This window comes from Ictalurus punctatus, chromosome 7 (assembly GCF_001660625.3).
Source record: "Ictalurus punctatus breed USDA103 chromosome 7, Coco_2.0, whole genome shotgun sequence".
In the NCBI taxonomy this organism is placed as follows: Eukaryota; Metazoa; Chordata; class Actinopteri; order Siluriformes; family Ictaluridae; genus Ictalurus; species Ictalurus punctatus.
The window spans coordinates 33,685,408-33,708,618 of NC_030422.2; the positions used below are offsets into that span (position 1 = coordinate 33,685,408).

Consider the following 23,211-nt stretch of genomic DNA (forward strand, 5'->3'; position numbering starts at 1 on the left):
GTGTGTGTGTGTGTGTGTGTGTGTGTGTGTAACGCACCTTCTTCCTGAGATTGGAGCTTCTCGTCTAGCTCTCCTTTCTCCCTGCTGAGGTTCTCCACGTCTTTGGTCAGAGTTTTGTTGGATTCCTCAAGCTGAGTTGACAAAAAATAAGGTTTATTAAGAGGTATTTATTATGCACGTGTGTGTGTGTGTGTGTGTGTGTGTGTGTGTGTGTGTTACAGACCCGTGTTATAGTCGAGTCCCTGTCGATCAGCTCCTGCTTGTGACGTGCTAAACTCTTCTTGCTCTCCTGGCTCAGTTCGAAGTACTGCTCCTCCTGCAATGCTCTCGCCAGCATCTCCGACTCGGCCTTCGTCACTGTCAGGTCCAACTGAGCCATCAGAGATTCCCTACACACACACACACACACACACACACAGCATTTACATGAAACAGAAGAAGTTGAAACAGAAGCTCAGGATTGCTGTAAATGAGTTCCCTTCCTCACCTTTCACTGTGCATCTCCTGCACCTTCCTCTGCACCTCCTGCACCAGACGGTTCCTCTCCTCCAGTTCTTCCTTCAGCTCCTTCACCTGAGTCTTATACAGCGTCTACACATACACACACCAAAAACGCACATTAAGCACACATCCATCCATTCAGTCACACTAACTCGTGAGAGCCATGCTTCTTACAGAGAAATACTGCTCGGCCTCCAGCTGATCCTGCAGCTCCCTCATCTGACCCTCGTTCCCTCTGTACTGCCTGCAAAAGCACGACACGACTCAATAACAGGACGATCAACTGATAAATCTGTCAACATTTAAATATCACCTGGTATATTTACGAATCCGTTTTATTACGAGTTTATCGATGAGAGTCTTACTTGCTGAGCTGCGCGAGCTGGAACTCGAGTGAGCGTTTGGACTCCAGCACCGCGTTGATCTCCTGCTTCAGCTGCTTCTCCGTCCCTCTCAGCCTTTCAGCTTCACCGCTCCAGCTCTTCAGCTCGCTCTGAGCCATCGCCCGCTTCCCGCACTCGTTCTCCAGCTGAACACGCAGAGACTTCACCTCGTCCTCCAGTCTGTCCTTCTGCTTCATCAGCTGCTCCATCTTTTGGACGGACTGCTTGAGGTCGAACTCCAGCATGGAGCACTGCTTCTCCACCTCCACCACCCGACTCTCAGCACGCAGGCGCAGCACACTCTCCTCGGACACCTTCTGCTCCACCGCTGCAGAGTACAAACATCAGTTAATATAAATAATCGCTTCGGTTTTAGTTTAGTGTAACTCACACACACTCTCTCGTACCATGCATGGCAGCAGATTTGGCCTCCTCGATGGACTCGTATTTATCGGTGAGCTGAGCTCGTGTGACCCTGTGCTCCGTTAGCTCCTGATCCAAACGCTGCTGCAGGATCTTCAGCTTATAATTTAGATCAATTTCCATACTGTTCTTCTCCTATACACACACACACACACACACACACACACACACCCCCTACAGTTATCTCATTATTACTTTCAAGTACATAAACAATGCTGGTTCAGGGCTTACCTTCTCCAAAATGTTGTTTCTATCCTGTAACTGCTTTCTTTCTGTCTCCACCTTGGACATGCTCTGCTTCACGTTCTTGTTGTCCTCCTGAAGCCCCGCAATGCGAGCTACAAAGCCCACACACACACACACACACACACACACACACACACACACACACACGTCATGTGAGATAACCAAGACATCGCTAAAACTTTGTCTAGTACCTTTAGTCCCCTTTACTATATATTACCATGCAGCAGATATCCTCTCTAGTGTACCTCTGAAGTACCTTTAGTTCCCTTCACAATAAAGCACCCTGAAGTAGAGATCCTCTCTTGTGTACCTCTGAAGTACCTTTGGTTCCGGTCACAATATAACACCCTGCGGGAGAGATCCTCTCTAGTGTACCTTTTGCATATAGAACCCCATAGTGGACCTCATCCTTGAGTACTCTTTCAGTATCTTTAAGTCCTCTTCAGTGAACAGCACCCACCTCACACCTGATATCTAGTGTACCTGGTGTAGTGCCTTTAATCCTCTTAAGTATACCGCAAGTTCCCTTAATTATATGCCTCCCTGGAGTAGATCTACCCCACACACGTCCTGCCCGGTACGTACCCTGTAGTTGACGTATCTCCTCAGATCCCTGGCTGCAGGTCCGTCTCTCAGTGTCCAGCGTGTTCTGCAGCTGCAGCAGTTCTCTCTCTAGCTGTCTCCTGGCGTCGTCGGCGGCTCGGCTCTTCTCCTGCAGCTCTCCGTTCTGTGACTCCAGCTGACTCATGGCCTTCGCCATCTCTGTCTGACTCTTCCTCAGTCGTGCAGCCGTGTCAGACTCCGCCCTCAGCAGGTCGTTGGCCTCTTCGAGCTGTCAATCAGACCCGATGACCAGTAAGAAACAATGACCAGTGACACGTTACCTGTAAGACCCAGTGGCCAATCCGACCTGAGGGGCAATGAGGCCTGACTGCCAGTGAGACCCAGTGACACATTACCAATTGGACCAAATGGCCAATCAAACACAAAGAACAATGAGACCCAGTGGCCAAACAGAACAAATAACCACTGAGACCACACAGTGACTTATCAGCCCAAATGACCAAACAAACCAGATAGCCAATCGCTCCCTGTGACTGATCAGACCCATTGACCAATGGGACCCAATGAGACAACAGTCGATGAGACAAAATGGCCAATCAGACCTGATGAACAATCAGACCCCAAAGACCAATGAGACAAAAAGGTCAATCAGACGCAGATGCCTCAACCTGATATCAAAGGACTGCTTCTTTAGCATCTGTCTAGGACCAGGTATTTTAATGTACACAATCAAATCAAGAAAAATTCAATTATTAATATGCTGATAGTACCAAAAGCAGGCAAAGAAAACTAATCAAAGTGTTTGAGTTCAGTACCTGGTGCTGCAGTTGGACGATCTTCTCACTGGAAGCCTGTGTGTTCTGGCTGAGCTTCCTCATGTTCTCCAGCTGCTCTTTCAGAGTGGAAACTGAACAGGACACAAGAGGTGAACATTGTTATAACAGCACATGCTAATGTTGACCTGTAGGTGCCACAGAACTACAGCATCATTATCGTAAAAATAAATATATACTCAATCACATTACAGTGGAGCACCATTACAGAGCAAAAGGAGAGGAAGAAGGAGAAGGAAGGAGAGGAGTGGATGATAAAGGAGAAGATGGAAGGAGAGGAGTGGAGTAGGAAGGAGAGGAGTGTAAAATGAAGAAAATAAGATGATGAAGGAGAGAAGCACAAACAAGAGGATAGGAGGAAGGAGAGGAATGGAGGATGAAAGGAGTAAAGGAAGCAGAGAAATACAAGATGAATGAGAGGAGTGGAGGATAAATGAGAGGACTAAGGGAAAGAGAGAAATAGAAGATAAATGAGAGGACTAAAGGAAGGAGAGAAATAGAAGAGGGGTGAAAAGGATGAAGAGAGGAAGAGAAGAAGAGGAACAAACCCTTACCCTAGGAGGATGGATTTAAAATAACTAAACCAAGAAGGGAAGTCTAACAAAAGCGAGAGAACGGAGAGAAAAAATAAAGAGGAGGACGAACAAACCCTCGTTCTCCAGGTTGCGCCTCTTCTCTCCTTCCTGATCTGCTTTTCTCTGGTACTCAGTGGTTCTGTGCTGCAGCATCAGCTTGTCCTTCTCCAGCAGGGACACACTAGCCTCCGCACTTTTCCTCACATTACACTGAGAAGGAACGGGACGGGGAGCAAAAACACATCGTTACAGACTCTACACAATCAATCAGGCTTTAAAAAGCGTTTATATTAAAAAAAAAAAAAAAAAAAAAACCTCACCTCTTCATCCAGCTCTTTCATGATCTTCTCTAGTTTGGTGTTGGAGGCCCTGCAGTGGAGATACAGTGGAAAAATTAACACTTTAAACTATCCAGATTTATTATGAAATTGTGACACTGTTGATGTACTCAAGAAGGATGGACACACGCGTATACGTATAGACTAAAACATACAGTATACTGTATATACTGCGATGGACTGAGAGATGACGTACCTGCATTTCTGCTCTAGCTCGTCCTTTAGTTGCATCTCTCCATGAAGCTGCTCCTCCAGCTGGTGGATTTTCTTCAGCAGATTCTCCAACTGGACATGAAAACGGGATTAGCATTAGCATTAGTCTTTGTTACAGCAAATACATCATAGGCTTCAGAGACGATTCACTGGTGCCAGGCTAACTTTTGGAATCATACAGCGTAACCCGGTCTACAAGGTCCGATCCAAAGTTCTGCAGGTTCTTACCTGGCTCTTGTCCTCTTTAGTAGCGCTGTTACACTTGTTGCTTGTTTTTGTGCTCGATCCTCGAGAAAACCTGAACCATAGAACATCCATCACCACCACATACACATAGAATGCAAGATTTTTACAAGTAGAACTGCCCTCATGGAGTACTACACTGTAGATGAGGACGCTGGAGCCAGGAGTAAAACTGGTATGTTTTTATCTCCAACAGAAAGTAATAGTACCTGAGGGCGGGTAGATTTGCAAAACAAGCTAACCGTGCTAGCTATGTACACTCACAAGAGGCACCAAACATCTCTGATACTTGCTTACAAACATCTCTACACCCATTTAATGAGAGGTTGTATATGACAGGATAAGATGAAGTCATGGTAATAAGTTTTGCTGTCATTCTCCTGCATCAAACAGTACATGGACCTAATTGCAGGTAGGAACTAAAGTTGTGAGTGGGGAACTGAAGAAACGTCAGACCACACGGGCCTCAGGGCTGGTCAAAGAGCTCATTCAAGCCAATCGTTTGGATTTGTAGCTTTAGTACAATTTGGCGCACTGTTGCTGGAATCGCAGCTCTATGACACTGAACCCTGAGTGCCACTGGGTCCCATTTCAGCCAGTTACACCGAATGAAGTGATCAAGTGGCACATGACTGTTGAGGGGTTTAGGATACTCTTGAGCATAAGGTTTTGGTTACTGAGTAAACACATTGGCGTATTTTGCTAATAGACTTGCTGCAACGTTACTGCTGAAATAAACCACAGTCTGGGATAAAAACCAACCTCTGAATACTGAACCTCAAATACCATTTTTTTGGGCTTATATTTCAAGCATAAAGCAGTGCATTGTGGGTAAGATCGTGTGTGCACTCACTGGTGACCGCTGTAATAGGTGAAGCCCACAAACGGGAGCTGATTCCCCACAAAGGCTTTGGGGATGGGGAAGGTCTCCTCTTCTCCCCGGTCCTCCTCTATATCGTCAAAATTACTCGTATCGGTGTCACTGCTTAACTCCGGCACGACCGGGGCTGCCGCTACTCGCGCAAAACACAAAGAGAGAGAGAGGGAAATAAAATTAAACATTACAAAAAAGGATGGAGCATAGACACAGCAGCTGTTCAAGTTCAGGTGAAGCCGTTCACTCACTCTCGCGGATGTTCTCCCAGGTCCACTGGTCATTCTTGAAGAAAGAATGCCGCTTGATTTCGTCCACTCCGTTACGCCCTAACCGTACTTCCCTATGGATGAAATGGATTCAATCAGAAATGGAGGTTAAACAGCAAAAACATGGTAGATAACGAAACAGCGTTTGTCTGGCTGGTTGGTTTTCCCCACACGGCATTACACACAAGCATGTTGGATTATGGGCCAATTACAGGAAGTGCTGAGAGAATAAACACACCTGTCGGTGAGGAAGTGGCAGATGAGGCTCTTGGCGTCTTTAGAGATGTCACTGTCTTCAGGGAACGTCAGAGCGTTTTTATGGTTCATGATCTTGCTGTAGGTTCCCACCAGAGAGTCGGCGTAAAACGGAGTGTCCCCTGAACACCAACATGACAACGTATTTAATGCACAACATTCAGTTATGGTTCTCATCTTTCTGTCTGTCTGGGTAATTTCCCTTTTATGATTAATTACGCATCTGCTTTTTATTATACTTGTCTGCTTTTTTTTATACTTGTTATTATATTTGTTCATCTGCCTGGCTACCTGTCAGTCTTTTCCGGTCTGTCTGTCAGTCTTTTCCGGTCTGTCAGGCTGTCTTCTTTTCCGGTCTGTCTGACTTGCTGTTTGTCTGTCCATCTTTCTGGCCATCTTTTCCCATCCATCAGTCTCACTGTTTTTCCATCCATCTGTTTTGGTGTCTGTCTTTCCGCCCTTCTTTTTATCTCCCGTCTCTCTTGCTGTCCTTCTGTCTGTATGTCTGACTTTCCTCCTTCAGTCTGGGGGCGTTTCTCTCCATGTGTCTTGATGTCTTCCAGTCTGTCTGTCCATCTGTTCATTCATCTGTCTGTCGGTGTTTCTGTCCCGTCTGTCTGTTTGACCGGCCATATTTCCATACATCTTTCTGTCCATCTATCTTTTTTTTGACTGTCTGTCCACCTGTCTATTTCATCACCTTTTCCATTCATCTGGCTGCCTGTCGTTACCATCTACTATCTATTTGTCCATGATTAAAGGTTAAACATCCATCTATGTTGTTAAGCTATGCCTTGCTCTTGCCACCTGCTGAAGCTGTATATGCTGTATTTTTTCTAACATCCAAAGTAAAAAACACTCAGACTAGTACATCTGTCTACCTCCAACCTCACTGGTGTGTTGAGGTTCGTTACTCACCGACAAGCATCTCGTAGAGGAAAACTCCGACAGACCACCAGTCACACTCTCGGCCGTAGTAGCCATCTCCGCCCTGAGACTTAAGTACCTCTGGAGAAATGTAATCTGGAGTTCCCACTGCCGTGTCACATCGTACCATACCATCCTTTAAAAAAAAAAAAAGAAAAAAAAAGGCACCGCCACATAATACCGTACCGTCCAGACCCGATAAACATGAGTCAAACATTATTGCTCCAAATGAGGGGCACAATGTAGTAAAAAATGTAGTAATAACTTAACACACAATAGGGTAATTATCACAAAGCATTAAACACAGGTAATATCATGATACACATATTCTATACTGTCACAAGCAGCGGCCATGATGTAAATAGAGAAAATTAAACAGAATTAAATGCTCATTAAACCTTGTTCATTTTCATGCAAGTGCCGAAATCTGCCAGCTTTAAATGGCCCGATTTGTCCAGCAGCATGTTGTCAGGTTTCACATCCCTGTAAACAGAAAGAAAAAAAACAGTCAATCGTGATCAGAACAAAACAAAATAAATAAATCCATAAAACCTGCAGAGGCCTGTTTCACAAAGCTGAACAAACGCAGAGATGCAGAGTGAGTTTAGAGTTGACGAAACCAAGCAAATCCAACCCGGGTTAATTAAGGTTAACGGGTTCCATGACGCTGGTTATCAACTTCCGCAGTAAACCCAGGTTTTAACCCTGGATAAATGTTTACTCAGCGCACATGTGCACATAAAACCCAGATGTTTGTAGAGAACAGCCAACAGCGTTCAACGTGGAATAAACAGATGTGTGTACCTCTGGTTGAAGAAATTATTATGTGGAAATATGAGGAATTTAAACCTACACTAACCGCAAAACGCAACACCGTTTCATCTGCCAAAGCTCTGGAAAACTACTGATTATAAAAGCTTACTTTTACAGTTTACACAAATGTATTTCTTAAAATTAAATATGAATACAATAAATATCAATTTGTGAAAATATATTATGATAGGATTAATACCACTGCATGACATCACAAAGAACCGCAAAGCAACATGTACAGTCTGCGGTACAGTAAGGGGCCTGGCTTCAGCGTGTCAAATTTAAAACTACACCATCTGCCGAAAAATCATCGTTCGTACAAACGGTCATTGGGAAAAGCCAGGAGATTGTGTCTGTCCTTAAAAGTTCTTTCCCTTCGAAGTGCTTTTATTTGTGCTCCGAGCTCCATAAAAGATGAAACCTTCACTACAACCACTAAAGGATTAACTTTAATGCGTCCGATTTATATCACTTTGCCCGCAGCTGATTGGTCCAATTTGGGTTAGAGTTTTTTTACCCAGAAAAAAACCTGCTCTGGAGCAGGTTAGCCGTGTAGCGCAAGTGACCATGGCAATGAACCCGCTAAAAACTAATCAATCTTCTTGAGACCGAAAAACCAGAGTTTGCTCAAACTAAAATCTAACTTTCCTGGGTATCCACCGAAACCGGCTTCATGAAACAGGCCTCAGATTTCCCTGAATTTCTGTCTTTAATCTTTTAAATTTATCCATTTTGTTGAATATGAACATTTTAAAGTCTGCCTTAAGATTTAGGAAAGCTGTTTTGTAACTTTTGTGTTTTTGAAAGGAATTGGAGAAGTTACTAAACACGTTGGACTTCCTCTTTTGAAACTACAATTTTATGAAGGTTATTCTTACAGAACATAAAAGTAAAACATTTCACACTCATCTTCTGCCGAGGCTGATTTTCTAACCTTCACAGTGTGGAGGAATGTTTACATATAATCCAGACTTAGTAATGATCACATTTTAAACTTCAAATACACAAAGGTTTTGTGAGATTTTTTTTAGCTACAAATATACAAATTAAGATTTTAAACTTACAATTGTACAAGCTGTGATTTCTAAATGACAATATAGAAGTGAAATTTTAGATTTTAACTACAATTGTACAAGTTGTGATTATCAAACTACAAACGTGCACGTTTACATTAAAATTGTTAAACAGTAATATACAGTTCTAATTTAGGTTAGCTAACTACAAACATACAAGGTTTTTTTTTAAACAAGTCTAAAAGGTTTAATTTTCTGAAATGTAAAAATTTAAGTTTAAGGTTTGTACAGTATATAAATAGTGATTTTTAAGATATGATTTTTAAACTTTCAATATACAAAATCAAGACTTAACTACAAACAAGATTTTTGAACTATAAATATAGAAGCTAAAAGTTACACATTAGAAACACACAAGAAGCTAAGAGTTTTACACTAGAAATACAGAAGCTAAGGAGTTTTACACTAGAAATACACAAGCTAAGATTTTTAAACTAGAAATACAGAAGCTAATATTTGTACACTAGAAATATAGAAGCTAATATTTTTAAACTAGAAATAAAGAAGCTAAAATGTTAGTTATACACTAGAAATACACAAGAAGCTAAGATTTTTAAACTAGAAATACACAAGCTACGATTTTTAAACTAGAAATATAGAAGCTAAAAGTTAGTTATACTCTAGAAATACACAAGAAGCCAAGATTTTTAAACTAGAAATATAGAAGCTAAGATTTTTACACTAGAAATATAGACGCTAAGAGTTAAACACTACATTAGAAATACACAAGGAGAAGTTTAGACTTTTAAACGACAAGTTCATATTTTCAGCTACAGCATAAAAGTTCATGTTGAAGTTTTTAAACTACAACCTTAAAAGTGCAAGTTATGTTTTTTTAAAACTGTAGTTAATAAAGGATAAATGCAGTAGGAGAAATTTCAAGTTATAGTAATACACAAAAAATGCACGTAAAAGAAAAGTCCAGCAGGAGAAAGCAAGCGTGATGATGGATTTCACTTTTTAATGCTGTAAGTGTTTAATAAACAGAGATTATTGCGGCAGGTCATTATGGAAAAGTGAAATCTGTCACACTCATCCCCTTTTCCTTCAGAGTTTATTCTGTGGAACTGAACATTTTAGCTGCGTTTAACTTACTGTCACTGACGCAGAAACATTCATGCTTTTAACACACTCTGTTTACTTTCGGTATGCCAGTTTAAAATACCTCAAATTGTTCCAGAGATTTCTCTTATTGAAAGCTGGTTAGTACAGTGTGAGGAAGTGGACGTGACCTGTGGATGAAGCCCATGGAGTGGATGCCGTCGAGCGCCAGCACCACCTCGGCGGTGTAAAAGCGAGCCCACTTCTCAGGCACGTCATAATTGCTCATCAAATTGACCAGGTCTCCTCCAGGCATGTACTCCATCACCATGTAGAGATAACGGTCGTCCTGGAAGGCGTAGAACAGCTGCAGAGCAGAAAAGGGGGGGTGGGGTGGGGGGGCGGATAAGCAATCAGAACACGCTTCTTCATAATCAGCTGTTTATAAATAAATTACAGAGAAAAAACAGCAGCAGATTTAAAGTAGGTAAAGAAGTGTTTGAATGCGTGTGTGTTGTGTTTACGCTGTACCTGTACGACCCAGCTGCTATTAGCGAAGGCCATGATGTCTCTCTCCTCCCAGAAGAACGCCGAGTCCGAGCGCTTTATCATCTCAAACTTACTGAGAAGCTTCATAGCGTACACCTTACTGCTGGCCTTGTGTCTCACCTGTACACACACACACACACACACACACAACTCAGCTGGGGGTCTTAATATAAAGATTTGACACTTTATACACATACACACAGTCTCCTATTGTCTTGCCTTTACTACTCATCAACTCTCCTAGTTGTCTGCCCCTACTGTTTCCAGCAGTCGAAGATTTACTATTTTCACAATGCCCGAGATCCTAACCAAGTTCCCTTTATCCCTAATCCGTACTGTCCAAGCATTTCTAGTCAGCTAGTTATCTAAATGCCCTATTGCCCAAGATTCCCTAGTGCCTTAGTTTTCCTAGTTCCCGATCATCCAAGCTTCACTAATTCCCTATTGTAAGAACTTCCCTAGTCCCTAGTTGTCACAGTTCCCGATCATTGAAGCTTTCCCTATTATTCCCCATCTAGTTTCCCTAGACCCCGTGCAGTCCTAGTTCCTTATTGTCCAAGTCTCCCTAGGTCCCTATTGACAAAGTTTCCCTAGCTCCCTAATGTCCAAGCTTCACTAATTCCCTAATGTCCAGCTTTCCCTAGACCCCTAGCTGCCCTAGTTCCCTATTGTCCAAGCTTCCCAAGTCCCCTATTGCCCTAGCTCATTACTGTCCAAGCATTTCTAGTCCCCTATTGTCCATGCTTCCTTGTTGACCTAGTTCCCTGTTTTATGGCTATTCTACTGCCATAGTTAACTAATTACTTCAAGGAGGTAAGCCTCAACCTCTTAATGGATTTATTATTAATATTATGTGACATGACTAAACTCCAGAGTGATACCCAGAACCCTAGAGCTGCTGCACTAAAACAATAAGTTAATAAAACTATCATATCAGTGCTCTGTAATAAAACATAGTAAAAATGTAACCTGAGAAGGTAATAAAGATGAAGAAGAAAGGAGGACTGAATTCTTACGAGCTGCACTTCTCCAAACGCTCCTCTCCCAATCACCTTCACCACCTCGTAGTCAACAGCCTTCATCCGCAGATCCCGGATCTTACCGATGGTGTCCTTATCTACAGAGAGAGAGAGCGCGAGACTGGGAGAGTGAGTCCATCAAATAACGGTCTGTTAAATATTCCGTAACACGAGGACGCCACTGATTAGCACCAGATAAACCCCGCCCCCTTCACTGAATCTCATCCAATACAGGCTCTTTTCTAAGTCTCCAGTTTAGATCAACAGCCTCTCAATGCAACAGTAACTGCCTTCTACACCCATTAATAATCTGTTTAATAATCTCTCATGGTAATGCTGATTCTGAACAGCACACTTCTCATACATACACACACATACATATATATACACATACACACACACGCACACATTTTATTTTTACTAGGTTGTGTTGTCTTATGAAGCTAGTATACGAGTTAGCATGTTACTTTGCTTATTAACATTTTAGCGTCATTTAAACATAGTCTTTTCACAAATGACTTTATAGAGTATAATAAAAGACTACTAGCTTTAGCTCTTCTAATTGATGGAGGAGATGAATATATAACGCTAAAGTCCCAGCGCAGGTCGGATTCTTCTCGAACAATCTCAGGTAACGAGTGGTAAAAGAATGAACAGGAAGTAAACAGTGGAGGCGGCAAACGGGCTTCAGAGCTCAGCGTATCTAAAAATAAACACCATTAAAGCCCATTATACAGTTATAATAATGAGGAGAGTTAAATCCAGCTGCTGAGTAGAGCTGGGAGATGGAGGAAAAACACACAGACACATTTAACTGCTACTAAATGTGTTATTTTAATGTACCGCAGTAACTGACTTTTAATCTTTACCTTCCATAATGTTAGTTTGTGGTTTATGTGGTTAGCAACAATGATGAAGAGTGTGTGTGTGTGTGTGTGTGTGTGTGTGTATTAAGTACATTACTCACATCTGCTTAAGAAGTTGTCGATGCTCTTATTCTTCCTCAGGGCAGGAAAATCAAGGTCGTAGACCAGAGCATCCAAACCGTCCTGCAGAAACATGAGAATAAAACACGCGCACACACACGCTAAACCAGTTAGTTATCAAAACAACACACTTTCCACAATAACAATAAGTAATTACAGTCAAAATAAACTTTTATCACAACAAAGGTGCCACCCACAATACACACAGTTCAGTTCCCGCCCAAAACGTCCCTGTACCCAATCAGAGCACAGTTCAGTTCCCGCCCAAAACGTCCCTGTACCCAGTCAGAGCACAGTTCAGTTCCCGCCCAAAATGTCCCTTTACTCAATTAGACCACAGTTCAGCACCCGCCCAAAATGTCCCTGTAACCAATCAGACTACAGTTCAGTTCCCGACCAAAATGTCCATCTACCCAATCAGAGCACAGTTCAGTTCCTGACCAAAATGTCCCTGTAACCAATCAGACTACAGTTCAGTTCCCGCCCAAAATGTCCATCTACCCAATCAGAGCACAGTTCAGTTCCCGACCAAAATGTCCCTGTAACCAATCTGGAGAGATTTAAATTTTGTAAAAAATAAAAATAATAAAAATGTTTATTCATAGGTTTTTGGTGTTGTCATGCACAATCGGTCCTGCAGTGTGTATGTGGTAAAGTATTGGCACCCATCCCCACATGTACGCACAGAGACGAGGTGTTTAAAGGCCACGTGTCCTGCATCAAGTGATGTGTTATTTACTGATAATCCACTGTAATCCTACACCTGTCTCACTGACACACTTCTCGGTTAGTGGGGCAGCAGGAAACCACACACACACATACACACACACACACACACACACCAGAGGACTGAGTGTTACTGGGAGGAAATTAACACACTATAGCAAAATATTTCAAATAAACATTTTCAATATGCATATTCAGCACCAAAAGTCAGATAGACAGGCAGACAGACAGGTAGAGCAATAGACAGATAGTTAACAGCATTAAAAGAGACCAGAAACTAGCATATAAACAGGTTAAAAAAAGGTTAACAGACTGACAGACAGGTCAATAGAGAGACAGGAAGGCAAACAAATGGGCAGATAACAGACAGACAGATAGACAATCGCAGATAGACAGACCCGTACACAGCCGGATAAATGGTAGACAGACAGGTGGCAAGACATATAAACAAACAGACGGACAGGTCGATATACAGGTCAAAAGACTGGTAGACAGGGTTAGATAAACTGAGACAGACAGCTAGACAGGTCAAATCAATGGGTAAACAAATCCAGACCCAGACAGAGTGATGGACAGACTTTCAAGTAGACAGACAGACAGATCAATATACAGATAGCCAGACAGGTCAATATACAGATGACCAGACATGTAGACAGACAGGTCCAGATAGTCAGAGACAGATAGACAGACAGGTCAATATACAGATAGTCAGACAGAGAGACAGACAGAAAGGTCAATATACAGATAGGCAGGCAGAGAGACACACAGGTCAAACATAAGTAGAGAGACTCATAGGTAATTAAAGAGATATACCAACAGACATATGGATAAGCAGACAGACAGAATAATTCATGTTCAGACAGACATAATCTAAAAGACAGACAGACAGACTAGGTCAGGAATTATATATTAGTCAGTTTAGCTGTCTAGCAAACTGTCTGTCTGCAGTGTTGTTCAGCACTCTGAAATGTGTGTGTGTGTGTGTGTGTGTGTGTGTGTGTGGAGTCGACGAATCAGCCGAGCTGTTGTTGGCCTGACTTCCTGTCTCTTCACATTCCTGTGCAGGACACTGCTCGTCAGAGAGTTATTTTAAGAATGTGGCTGAACGCGCTCTAGTGTGTGTGTGTGTGTGTGTGTGTATACACAGCAGGGAGGAAGAGAAAAAGGGGAGAGGACCAGGACATTTTTATTCCCAAAACAAGCCCTAACACTCACCACTACATGTCCCTTATACCTCGCTCCCCTTTACCTCGCTCGCCACTCTCCTGCGATGGTCAGCGCTCAGACGCACAGAAACACTTTGAGCATCAGCTCAACAGAGAGAGAAAAAAAAATTAAAACTCTTTCAAGTGAAGGCCACACCGACTTCGGGTTTAAATCTGAATAAAAGACAGATACGGATATTTAAACCAGTAAATAAAACCAAGTCCAGGCAGTACATTAAAGTGTTATTCTAAAGGAGGAGGACGAGGAGATAGAGGAGGAGCAGGTGAAGGATGAGAACGAGAAAGATGAGGAGGAGAAGAAATGGGATGAAAAGGTGGAAGATGAGGAGGAGAAGGTGGTGAAGATGGAGGAGAAGACGGATGAGGAGATGGATGAGAAGGAGAAAGACAAGGAGGAGGTGGAGGAGAAGGAGGTGGAGCATGAGCAGGAGAAGGGGGTGAAGATGGAGGAGGAGGGGGTGGAGATGGATGAGAAGGAGAAAGACAAGGAGGAGGTGGAGGATGAGTAGGAGAAGGTGGTGGAGATGGAGAAGAGGGTGGAGATAGAAGAGAAGGAGGTGGAGATGGAGGAGGAGATGGATGAGAAGGAGAAAGACAAGGAGGAGGTGGTGGAGATGAAGGAGAAGGGGGTGGAGATGGAGGAGGATGGGGTGGAGATGGAGGAGGAGGGGGTGAGATCCACGTGAGAACTTTTCCAGTTAATGTTTGATTTTCCGTGTGCTGCTCGACCGCAGCGTCTGGTTCCAGTGCAGAGTGAAAGTTACTGCTAGTGTGGCTAAATCATGTGCTGAAGGCCTCGACGCTTCCCTGCTGGCACAAAGGAGCTCATTCTTCCTTCTGTCTCTCTCAGAGTGTGTGTGTGTATGTGTGTGTGTGTCATACACGACCAAACTGCTTCCCTTTAACACACACACACACACACACACACACACACACACGCACGCATGCACGCGCACACACAGCTGTCTGATCAAAGACAGCACTGTTCAATGCACGTCTTCGAGGACACAAAAAAATGAGTAATATAATAATTAAATAATAATAACAGTTTAGCAAATAAAAATAAACAAAATAAAAATAAAGCATTTTTGGGAACCAAAAACAAACAAATAAATAAAATTCACATACACGATTGTAAGGAGGAGTCATACGCTCAGCCACAACAGCAATCAGTGCTGCAGTTCTGTGTGTGTTGTATTAGGGATGTCACGATACCAAAAATCTAGTCGTCGGTACCGATACCACCAAAAGTACACGATACTCCATACCAAAGTCGATACCACGGTGTGGTATAAAAATAAAATTTAAAAAATTTAATTAAAAACTCTCCTGGAGGACATCCTCCTCTGGCTAATACTGGCAAAGAGAGAGAGAGAGAGAGAGAGAGAGAGAGAGAGAGAGAGAGAGCGAGAGAGAGAGAGAGAGAGAGAGGGAGAGGGAGAGAGAGGGATATTTTAGTTATCAAACACTATCTGACAATAACTAATAGAACAGTGCTAATAACAAGTACACATACTCACACACACTGCTTATACTCGGAACGTTAGTTTAAATTCACTGATATGGTGTCGGGACAGAAAGATTCATTAAAAGCATGAACATGTGAATAATTAGTGACATGAGGCTACATTTATCTGACGGGACACGGGCTGAATGGAGATGCATGGTGGCCCATTCGGAGGTAGTTTATAACACTGCAATGCGTTAGTGTCGTTAACAAATAACTGTCTATCACTAATATTACATGGAGCATAACGTTAGCTGGTTTCACGGCTACAATGCAGCTGCCTCAAACAAACATAATATAGGACCGTCTTTCAGGTGCTTCGTCAAATTCCAGGTGTTTCCTCGCTTTGTCTGAAATGAACGATAGCGTCGGCTGCACACCAGAATCCGGCTACCTTTCCTTTCTACGAGCTTTCCTCTCTCTGCCTCTTAACGAGTCGGGGCAGAGCTAAACTTCTGTCGATTTTCCCCGTGCGCTTGTAGGCAATCTTCTTCTTCTTTACCACTTGTGGACCGACTAAAACACTTGTATTTGCTGCCACCTTCAGTTTCGGAAGAATTGCATCCTTGGTACCTTTAATACAATCGGTACCTACGCAACTGCAGGAACACAAGTACCGTCACGTTTTAAGAATGTTGGTACCGAAGTATCGGTTCGCATGACATCCCTAGTGTGTGACCAGTGAGAAGACTGAGGGTTTAGAAGAGAAAGAAGGAAAGTGAAGAAAGACACAGAGAAGCGTAACTGTAACAGCAACCGTTACTCGACAAAACTGCTGTTTAACCCGTCGATCGTGACATCATCAAAACGCGCCAGACGGACCACACTCCTTCACGGCACTGCAACACACTCTGTTTCCCACGTTCTTACACCGTGTTCTATATATTCAGGAAAGTAACACCATCAATAAGAAACAGGTTACCATGGCAACCCTGCTGCAAAGTGTCTTACACATAGGGAGGAAATGTAGTGTGTTATTGAATATAAGAATAATAAGAAGAAGAAAGATGAATATGAAAAGTTTTTTAAAATGGAGCAGCATATTATATACTTAGTGCTTTATTCCTCTTACACCACAGCGATCTGACAAAAATTACAATTCATTAAAGAACGACACATTACAGCTTTGATCAGTTTACAGTCGTGTTTAACGCGCTGCGAAAGTTCCTGTTCTCACCTGCTTCTCTTTTCCTCTAAAATAAACACAGCTCCACATTTTACACAGAAACCGCAAACTCCTCTGTCCTGAAGATGTGGGAAAACTTGAAGTCACTGCTTCACCTCTGACTGGTACAAAGCACTGACACTGGAGACTCCTTCCATAGACATCTCCTCACAGAAAAATTCACCATACCAAAGATGACACACAGACGGTTTGATTTGGACCAGAATCGAAAATTCTACGAGACGGAGGAGAAGTGGGATGAGGAGCTGAAGGATGAGACGGAGAAGGGGGATGAATAGGTGAAGGATGCGATGGAGAAGGTGATTCAGATGGAGGAGATGGAGAATGAATAGGTGAAGGATGAGGAGGATGTAAAGGAGAAGGATGAGAAGGAGGTAAAGGAGAAGGAGGTGAAGGATGAGAAGGTGAAGGGGGATGAGGAGGTGAAGGATGTGGAGGAGAAGGTGATGGATGAGAAGGAGGTGAAGGATGAGAAGGAGAAGGGCGATGAGGAGGTGATGGATGAGAAGGATGAGAAGGAGAAGGGGGATGAGGAGGTGAAGGATAAGAACGAGGTAAGGATGTGGAGGAGAAGGTGATGGATGAGAAGGAGGTGGAGGAAAATGAGAAGAGACTTTTTCACCATATTAAAGATGACACACAGGTTGATCAGTCTGTACCAGAACTGAAAATTCAGCAGCCATATTTGCTGTGTTGTGGCCAAAATACGCAAAAGAAAAATAAACGCTTCTATGTTCCTAATAACCACCACTCGATTGTAAACCAATAACATTTCAACAATTTTCTTATTCTATCATCTGATGTTACTCAATGTGTCTAACTGAAATACAAGACTGTCTATACATGGATCCTGAAGAATCACTCACTCACACACACACACACACACACACACACACACACACACACACACACACACACACCCATCAGACAAGAGCCTGTTTGATTAGCGTGGAATTTTATTAAGCGGTGGGTGGGGTGGCAAAAAAATGGCCTCCATTCATGTGGACTTCTGAGGGGAAAACACTGCCGTTGTGTGTGTGAGTTAGGTTAGAGCTGTTTCCCAGCTGCTTTCAAACAATGACACTAGAGTATTTCTGATTTATCCAAAGGCTGCTGAGATCTGGATTCTGACTGGTCAGAAGGTGTTGATTAATTTTCTATAAAGTAGTGCAGCTACATAGCACAGATTTATATTAATGCACTCAAACTAATACCTTTTCGTTTCTATAGTAACAGCTCATTCACAGCACTAAGTTACCTCAGCCACAGCTCAATGTTACCTCAGCCACAGCTCAATGTTACTTCAGTTACCTCAGAGACAGCTCAATGTTACCTCAGCCACCTCAACCACAGCTCCACGTTACCTCAGTTACCTCAGCCACAGCTCCACGTTACTTTAGTTACCTCAGCTACAGCTCAACGTTACTTCAATTACCTCAGCCACAGCTCGACGTTACTTCAGTTACCTCAGCCACAGCTCGATGTTACTTCAGTTACCTCAGCCACAGCTCGACGTTACTTCAGTTACCTCAGCCACAGCTCGATGTTACTTCAGTTACCTCAGCCACAGCTCGACGTTACCTCAGCCACAACTCGACGTTACCTCAGCCACAGCTTGACGTTACCTCAGCCACAGCTCGACGTTACCTCAGCCACAGCTCGACGTTACCTCAGCCACAGCTCAACGTCACTTCAGTTACTTCAGCCACAGCTCGACGTTACTTCACTTCTCAGCTACAGCACTATGTTACTTCAGTTACCTCAGCCACAGCTCCACATTACTTCAGTTACCTCAGCCACAGCTCCACGTTTCTTCAGTTACCTCAGCTACAGCTCCACATTACTTCAGTTACCTCAGCCACAGCTCCACGTTACTTCAGTTACCTCAGCCACAGCTCCACATTACTTCAGTTACATCAGCCACAGCTCGACATTACTTCAGTGACCTCAGCCACAGCTCGACGTTACTTCAGTTACCTCAGCCACAGCTCCACGTTACTTCGGTTACCTCAGCCACAGCTCCACATTACTTCAGTTACCTCAGCCACAGCTCGACGTTACTTCAGTTACCTCAGCTACAGCTCAGCGTTACCTCAGCCACAGCTCGACATTACCTCAGTTACCTCAGCCACAGCTCGACATTACCTCAGCCACAGCTCAACGTTACCTCAGCCACAGCTCAACGTTACCTCAGCCACAGCTCAACGTTACTTCAGTTACCTCAGCCACAGCTCGACATTACCTCGGTTACCTCAGCCACAGCTCGACATTACCTCAGTTACCTCAGACACAGCCCGACGTTACCTCAGCCACAACTCGACGTTACTTCAGTTATCTCAGCTACAGCATGATGTTAATTCAGTTACCTCAGCCAAAGCTCAGTGTTACTTCAGTTACCTCAGCTACAGCTCGACGTTACTTCAGTTACCTCAGCCACAGCTCCACGTTACTTCAATTACCTCAGGTACAGCTCGACGTTACTTCAGTTACCTCAGCTACAGCTCGACGTTACTTCAGTTACCTCAGCCACAGCTCCACATTACTTCAGTTACCTCAGCCACAGCTCCACATTACTTCAGTTAACCTCAGCCACAGCTCCACATTACTTCAGTTACATCAGCCACAGCTCGACATTACTTCAGTGACCTCAGCCACAGCTCGACGTTACTTCAGTTACCTCAGCCACAGCTCCACGTTACTTCGGTTACCTCAGCCACAGCTCCACATTACTTCAGTTACCTCAGCCACAGCTCGACGTTACTTCAGTTACCTCAGCTACAGCTCAGCGTTACCTCAGCCACAGCTCGACATTACCTCAGTTACCTCAGCCACAGCTCGACATTACCTCAGCCACAGCTCAACGTTACCTCAGCCACAGCTCAACGTTACCTCAGCCACAGCTCAACGTTACTTCAGTTACCTCAGCCACAGCTCGACATTACCTCGGTTACCTCAGCCACAGCTCGACATTACCTCAGTTACCTCAGACACAGCCCGACGTTACCTCAGCCACAACTCGACGTTACTTCAGTTATCTCAGCTACAGCATGATGTTAATTCAGTTACCTCAGCCAAAGCTCAGTGTTACTTCAGTTACCTCAGCTACAGCTCGACGTTACTTCAGTTACCTCAGCCACAGCTCCACGTTACTTCAATTACCTCAGGTACAGCTCGACGTTACTTCAGTTACCTCAGCTACAGCTCGACGTTACTTCAGTTACCTCAGCCACAGCTCCACATTACTTCAGTTACCTCAGCCACAGCTCCACATTACTTCAGTTACATCAGCCACAGCTCGACATTACTTCAGTGACCTCAGCCACAGCTCGACGTTACTTCAGTTACCTCAGCCACAGCTCCACGTTACTTCGGTTACCTCAGCCACAGCTCCACATTACTTCAGTTACCTCAGCCACAGCTCGACGTTACTTCAGTTACCTCAGCTACAGCTCAGCGTTACCTCAGCCACAGCTCGACATTACCTCAGTTACCTCAGCCACAGCTCGACATTACCTCAGTTACCTCAGCCACAGCTCAACGTTACCTCAGCCACAGCTCAACGTTACCTCAGCCACAGCTCAACGTTACCTCAGCCACAGCTCAACGTTACTTCAGTTACCTCAGCCACAGCTCGACATTACCTCGGTTACCTCAGCCACAGCTCGACATTACCTCAGTTACCTCAGACACAGCCCGACGTTACCTCAGCCACAACTCGACGTTACTTCAGTTATCTCAGCTACAGCATGATGTTAATTCAGTTACCTCAGCCAAAGCTCAGTGTTACTTCAGTTACCTCAGCTACAGCTCGACGTTACTTCAGTTACCTCAGCCACAGCTCCACGTTACTTCAATTACCTCAGGTACAGCTCGACGTTACTTCAGTTACCTCAGCTACAGCTCGACGTTACTTCAGTTACCTCAGCCACAGCTCCACATTACTTCAGTTACCTCAGCCACAGCTCCACATTACTTCAGTTACCTCAGCCACAGCTCCACATTACTTCAGTTACATCAGCCACAGCTCGACATTACTTCAGTGACCTCAGCCACAGCTCGACGTTACTTCAGTTACCTCAGCCACAGCTCCACGTTACTTCGGTTACCTCAGCCACAGCTCCACGTTACTTCAGTTACCTCAGCCACAGCTCGACGTTACTTCAGTTACCTCAGCTACAGCTCAGCGTTACCTCAGCCACAGCTCAACGTTACCTCAGCCACAGCTCAACGTTACCTCAGCCACAGCTCAACGTTACCTCAGCCACAGCTCAACGTTACTTCAGTTACCTCAGCCACAGCTCAACATTACCTCGGTTACCTCAGCCACAGCTCGACATTACCTCAGTTACCTCAGACACAGCCCGACGTTACCTCAGCCACAACTCGACGTTACTTCAGTTATCTCAGCTACAGCATGATGTTAATTCAGTTACCTCAGCCAAAGCTCAGTGTTACTTCAGTTACCTCAGCTACAGCTCGACGTTACTTCAGTTACCTCAGCCACAGCTCCACGTTACTTCAATTACCTCAGGTACAGCTCGACGTTACTTCAGTTACCTCAGCTACAGCTCGACATTACTTCTGTTACCTCAGCCACAGCTCCACATTACTTCAGTTACCTCAGCCACAGCTCCACATTACTTCAGTTACCTCAGCCACAGCTCGACGTTACTTCAGTTACCTCAGCTACAGCTCAGCGTTACCTCAGCCACAGCTCGACATTACCTCAGTTACCTCAGCCACAGCTCATTATCTCAGCCACAGCTCAACGTTACCTCAGCCACAGCTCAACGTTACTTCAGTTACCTCAGCCACAGCTCGACATTACCTCAGTTACCTCAGCCACAGCTCATTATCTCAGCCACAGCTCAACGTTACCTCAGCCACAGCTCAACGTTACCTCAGTTACCTCAGCCACAGCTCGACGTTACCTCAGCCACAGCTCAACGTTACTTCAGCCACAACTCAACGTTACTTCAGTTATCTCAGCTACAGCACAATGTTAATTCAGTTACCTCAGCCAAAGCTCAGTGTTACTTCAGTTACCTCAGCTACAGCTCGACGTTACTTCAGTTACCTCAGCCACAGCTCCACGTTACCCCAGTTACCTCAGCCACAGCTCCACATTACTTCAATTACCTCAGGTACAGCTCAACGTTACTTCACGTACCGCTCAACGTTACTTCAGGTACCTCAGCCACAGCTCAATGTTACTTCAGTTACCTCAGCCACAGCTCCACGTTACTTCAGTTACCTCAGCCACAGCTCCACGTTACTTCAGTTACCTCAGCTACAGCTCGACATTACTTCAGTTACCACAGCCACAGCTCTACGTTACCCCAGTTACCTCAGCCACAGCTCCACATTAATTCAATTACCTCAGGTACAGCTCAACGTTACTTCAGGTACCTCAGCCACAGCTCAACGTTACTTCAGTTACCTCAGCCACAGCTCCACATTAATTCAATTACCTCAGGTACAGCTCAACGTTACTTCAGGTACCTCAGCCACAGCTCAAGGTTACTTCAGTTACCTCAGCCACAGCTCAGCGTTACCTAGTTAACCCCAGCTACAGCTCAGCCTTACCTCAGTTACCTCAGCCACAGCTGGACATTACCTCAGTTACCACAGCCACAGCTCAACGTTACCTCAGCCACAGCTCAACGTTACCTCAGCCACAGCTCAACGTTACCTCAGTTACCTCGGCCACAGCTCAACGTTACTTCAGTTACCTCAGCCACAGCTCGACATTACCACATTTACCTCAGCCACAGCTCGACGTTACCTCAGCCACAGCTCGACGTTACCTCAGCCACAGCTCGACGTTACCTCAGTTACCTCAGCTCAGCGTTACCTCAGTCACAGCTCAACGTCACTTCAGTTACCTCAGCCACAGCTCAACGTTACCTCAGTTACCTCGGCCACAGCTCAACGTTACTTCAGTTACCTCGGCCACAGCTCCACGTTACTTCAGTTACCTCGGCCACAGCTCCACGTTACCTCAGCCACAGCTCGACATTACCTCAGTTACCTCAGCCACAGCTCGACATTACCTCAGCCACAGCTTGACATTACCTCAGTTACCTCAGCCACAGCTCGACGTTACCTCAGCCACAGCTCAACATTACGTCAGCCACAGCTCGACGTTACTTCAGTTACCTCAGCTCAGCGTTACCTCAGTCACAACTCAATGTCACTTCAGTTACCTCAGCCACAGCTCAACGTTACTTCTGTTACCTCAGCTACAGTTTAACGTTACCTCAACTACCTCAGTTCATCCTGTTGCCTAAGTGACCTCAACTGTAGCTGCCTCAGGTCATGCAGATGTACTGGCAGGTGATAGTGAGGCAGGCCAAAACAAGACATGGAGCAACCAGTGACGTCAGATGAATAAACTGACTCCACTTCCCCCCGCGCACACACACACACGGCTTATTCAAG

General features: G+C 44.4%; 1 protein-coding gene across 4 annotated transcripts in view; it reads right to left on the reverse strand.

Moving 5' to 3' along the window:
• rock1 (Rho-associated, coiled-coil containing protein kinase 1) overlaps positions 1 to 23,211 on the reverse strand; it is a 40,052-nt gene that overhangs the window by 11,785 nt on the left and 5,056 nt on the right. For all 4 annotated transcript variants that reach the window (XM_017471016.3, XM_017471015.3, XM_017471014.3 and 1 more), the window contains exons 2-23: positions 12,107 to 12,188; positions 11,137 to 11,237; positions 10,103 to 10,240; positions 9,763 to 9,938; positions 7,043 to 7,127; positions 6,636 to 6,780; positions 5,701 to 5,839; positions 5,445 to 5,536; positions 5,173 to 5,332; positions 4,305 to 4,374; positions 4,060 to 4,148; positions 3,846 to 3,894; positions 3,600 to 3,735; positions 2,933 to 3,024; positions 2,139 to 2,385; positions 1,539 to 1,645; positions 1,292 to 1,442; positions 867 to 1,212; positions 676 to 745; positions 488 to 591; positions 224 to 389; positions 38 to 131 (exon numbers count right to left, since the gene is read on the reverse strand). In XM_017471016.3, coding sequence (XP_017326505.1) covers positions 38 to 131; positions 224 to 389; positions 488 to 591; positions 676 to 745; positions 867 to 1,212; positions 1,292 to 1,442; positions 1,539 to 1,645; positions 2,139 to 2,385; positions 2,933 to 3,024; positions 3,600 to 3,735; positions 3,846 to 3,894; positions 4,060 to 4,148; positions 4,305 to 4,374; positions 5,173 to 5,332; positions 5,445 to 5,536; positions 5,701 to 5,839; positions 6,636 to 6,780; positions 7,043 to 7,127; positions 9,763 to 9,938; positions 10,103 to 10,240; positions 11,137 to 11,237; positions 12,107 to 12,188 — 2,839 coding nt within the window. The remainder of the gene's footprint in view (positions 1 to 37; positions 132 to 223; positions 390 to 487; positions 592 to 675; positions 746 to 866; positions 1,213 to 1,291; positions 1,443 to 1,538; positions 1,646 to 2,138; positions 2,386 to 2,932; positions 3,025 to 3,599; positions 3,736 to 3,845; positions 3,895 to 4,059; positions 4,149 to 4,304; positions 4,375 to 5,172; positions 5,333 to 5,444; positions 5,537 to 5,700; positions 5,840 to 6,635; positions 6,781 to 7,042; positions 7,128 to 9,762; positions 9,939 to 10,102; positions 10,241 to 11,136; positions 11,238 to 12,106; positions 12,189 to 23,211) is intronic.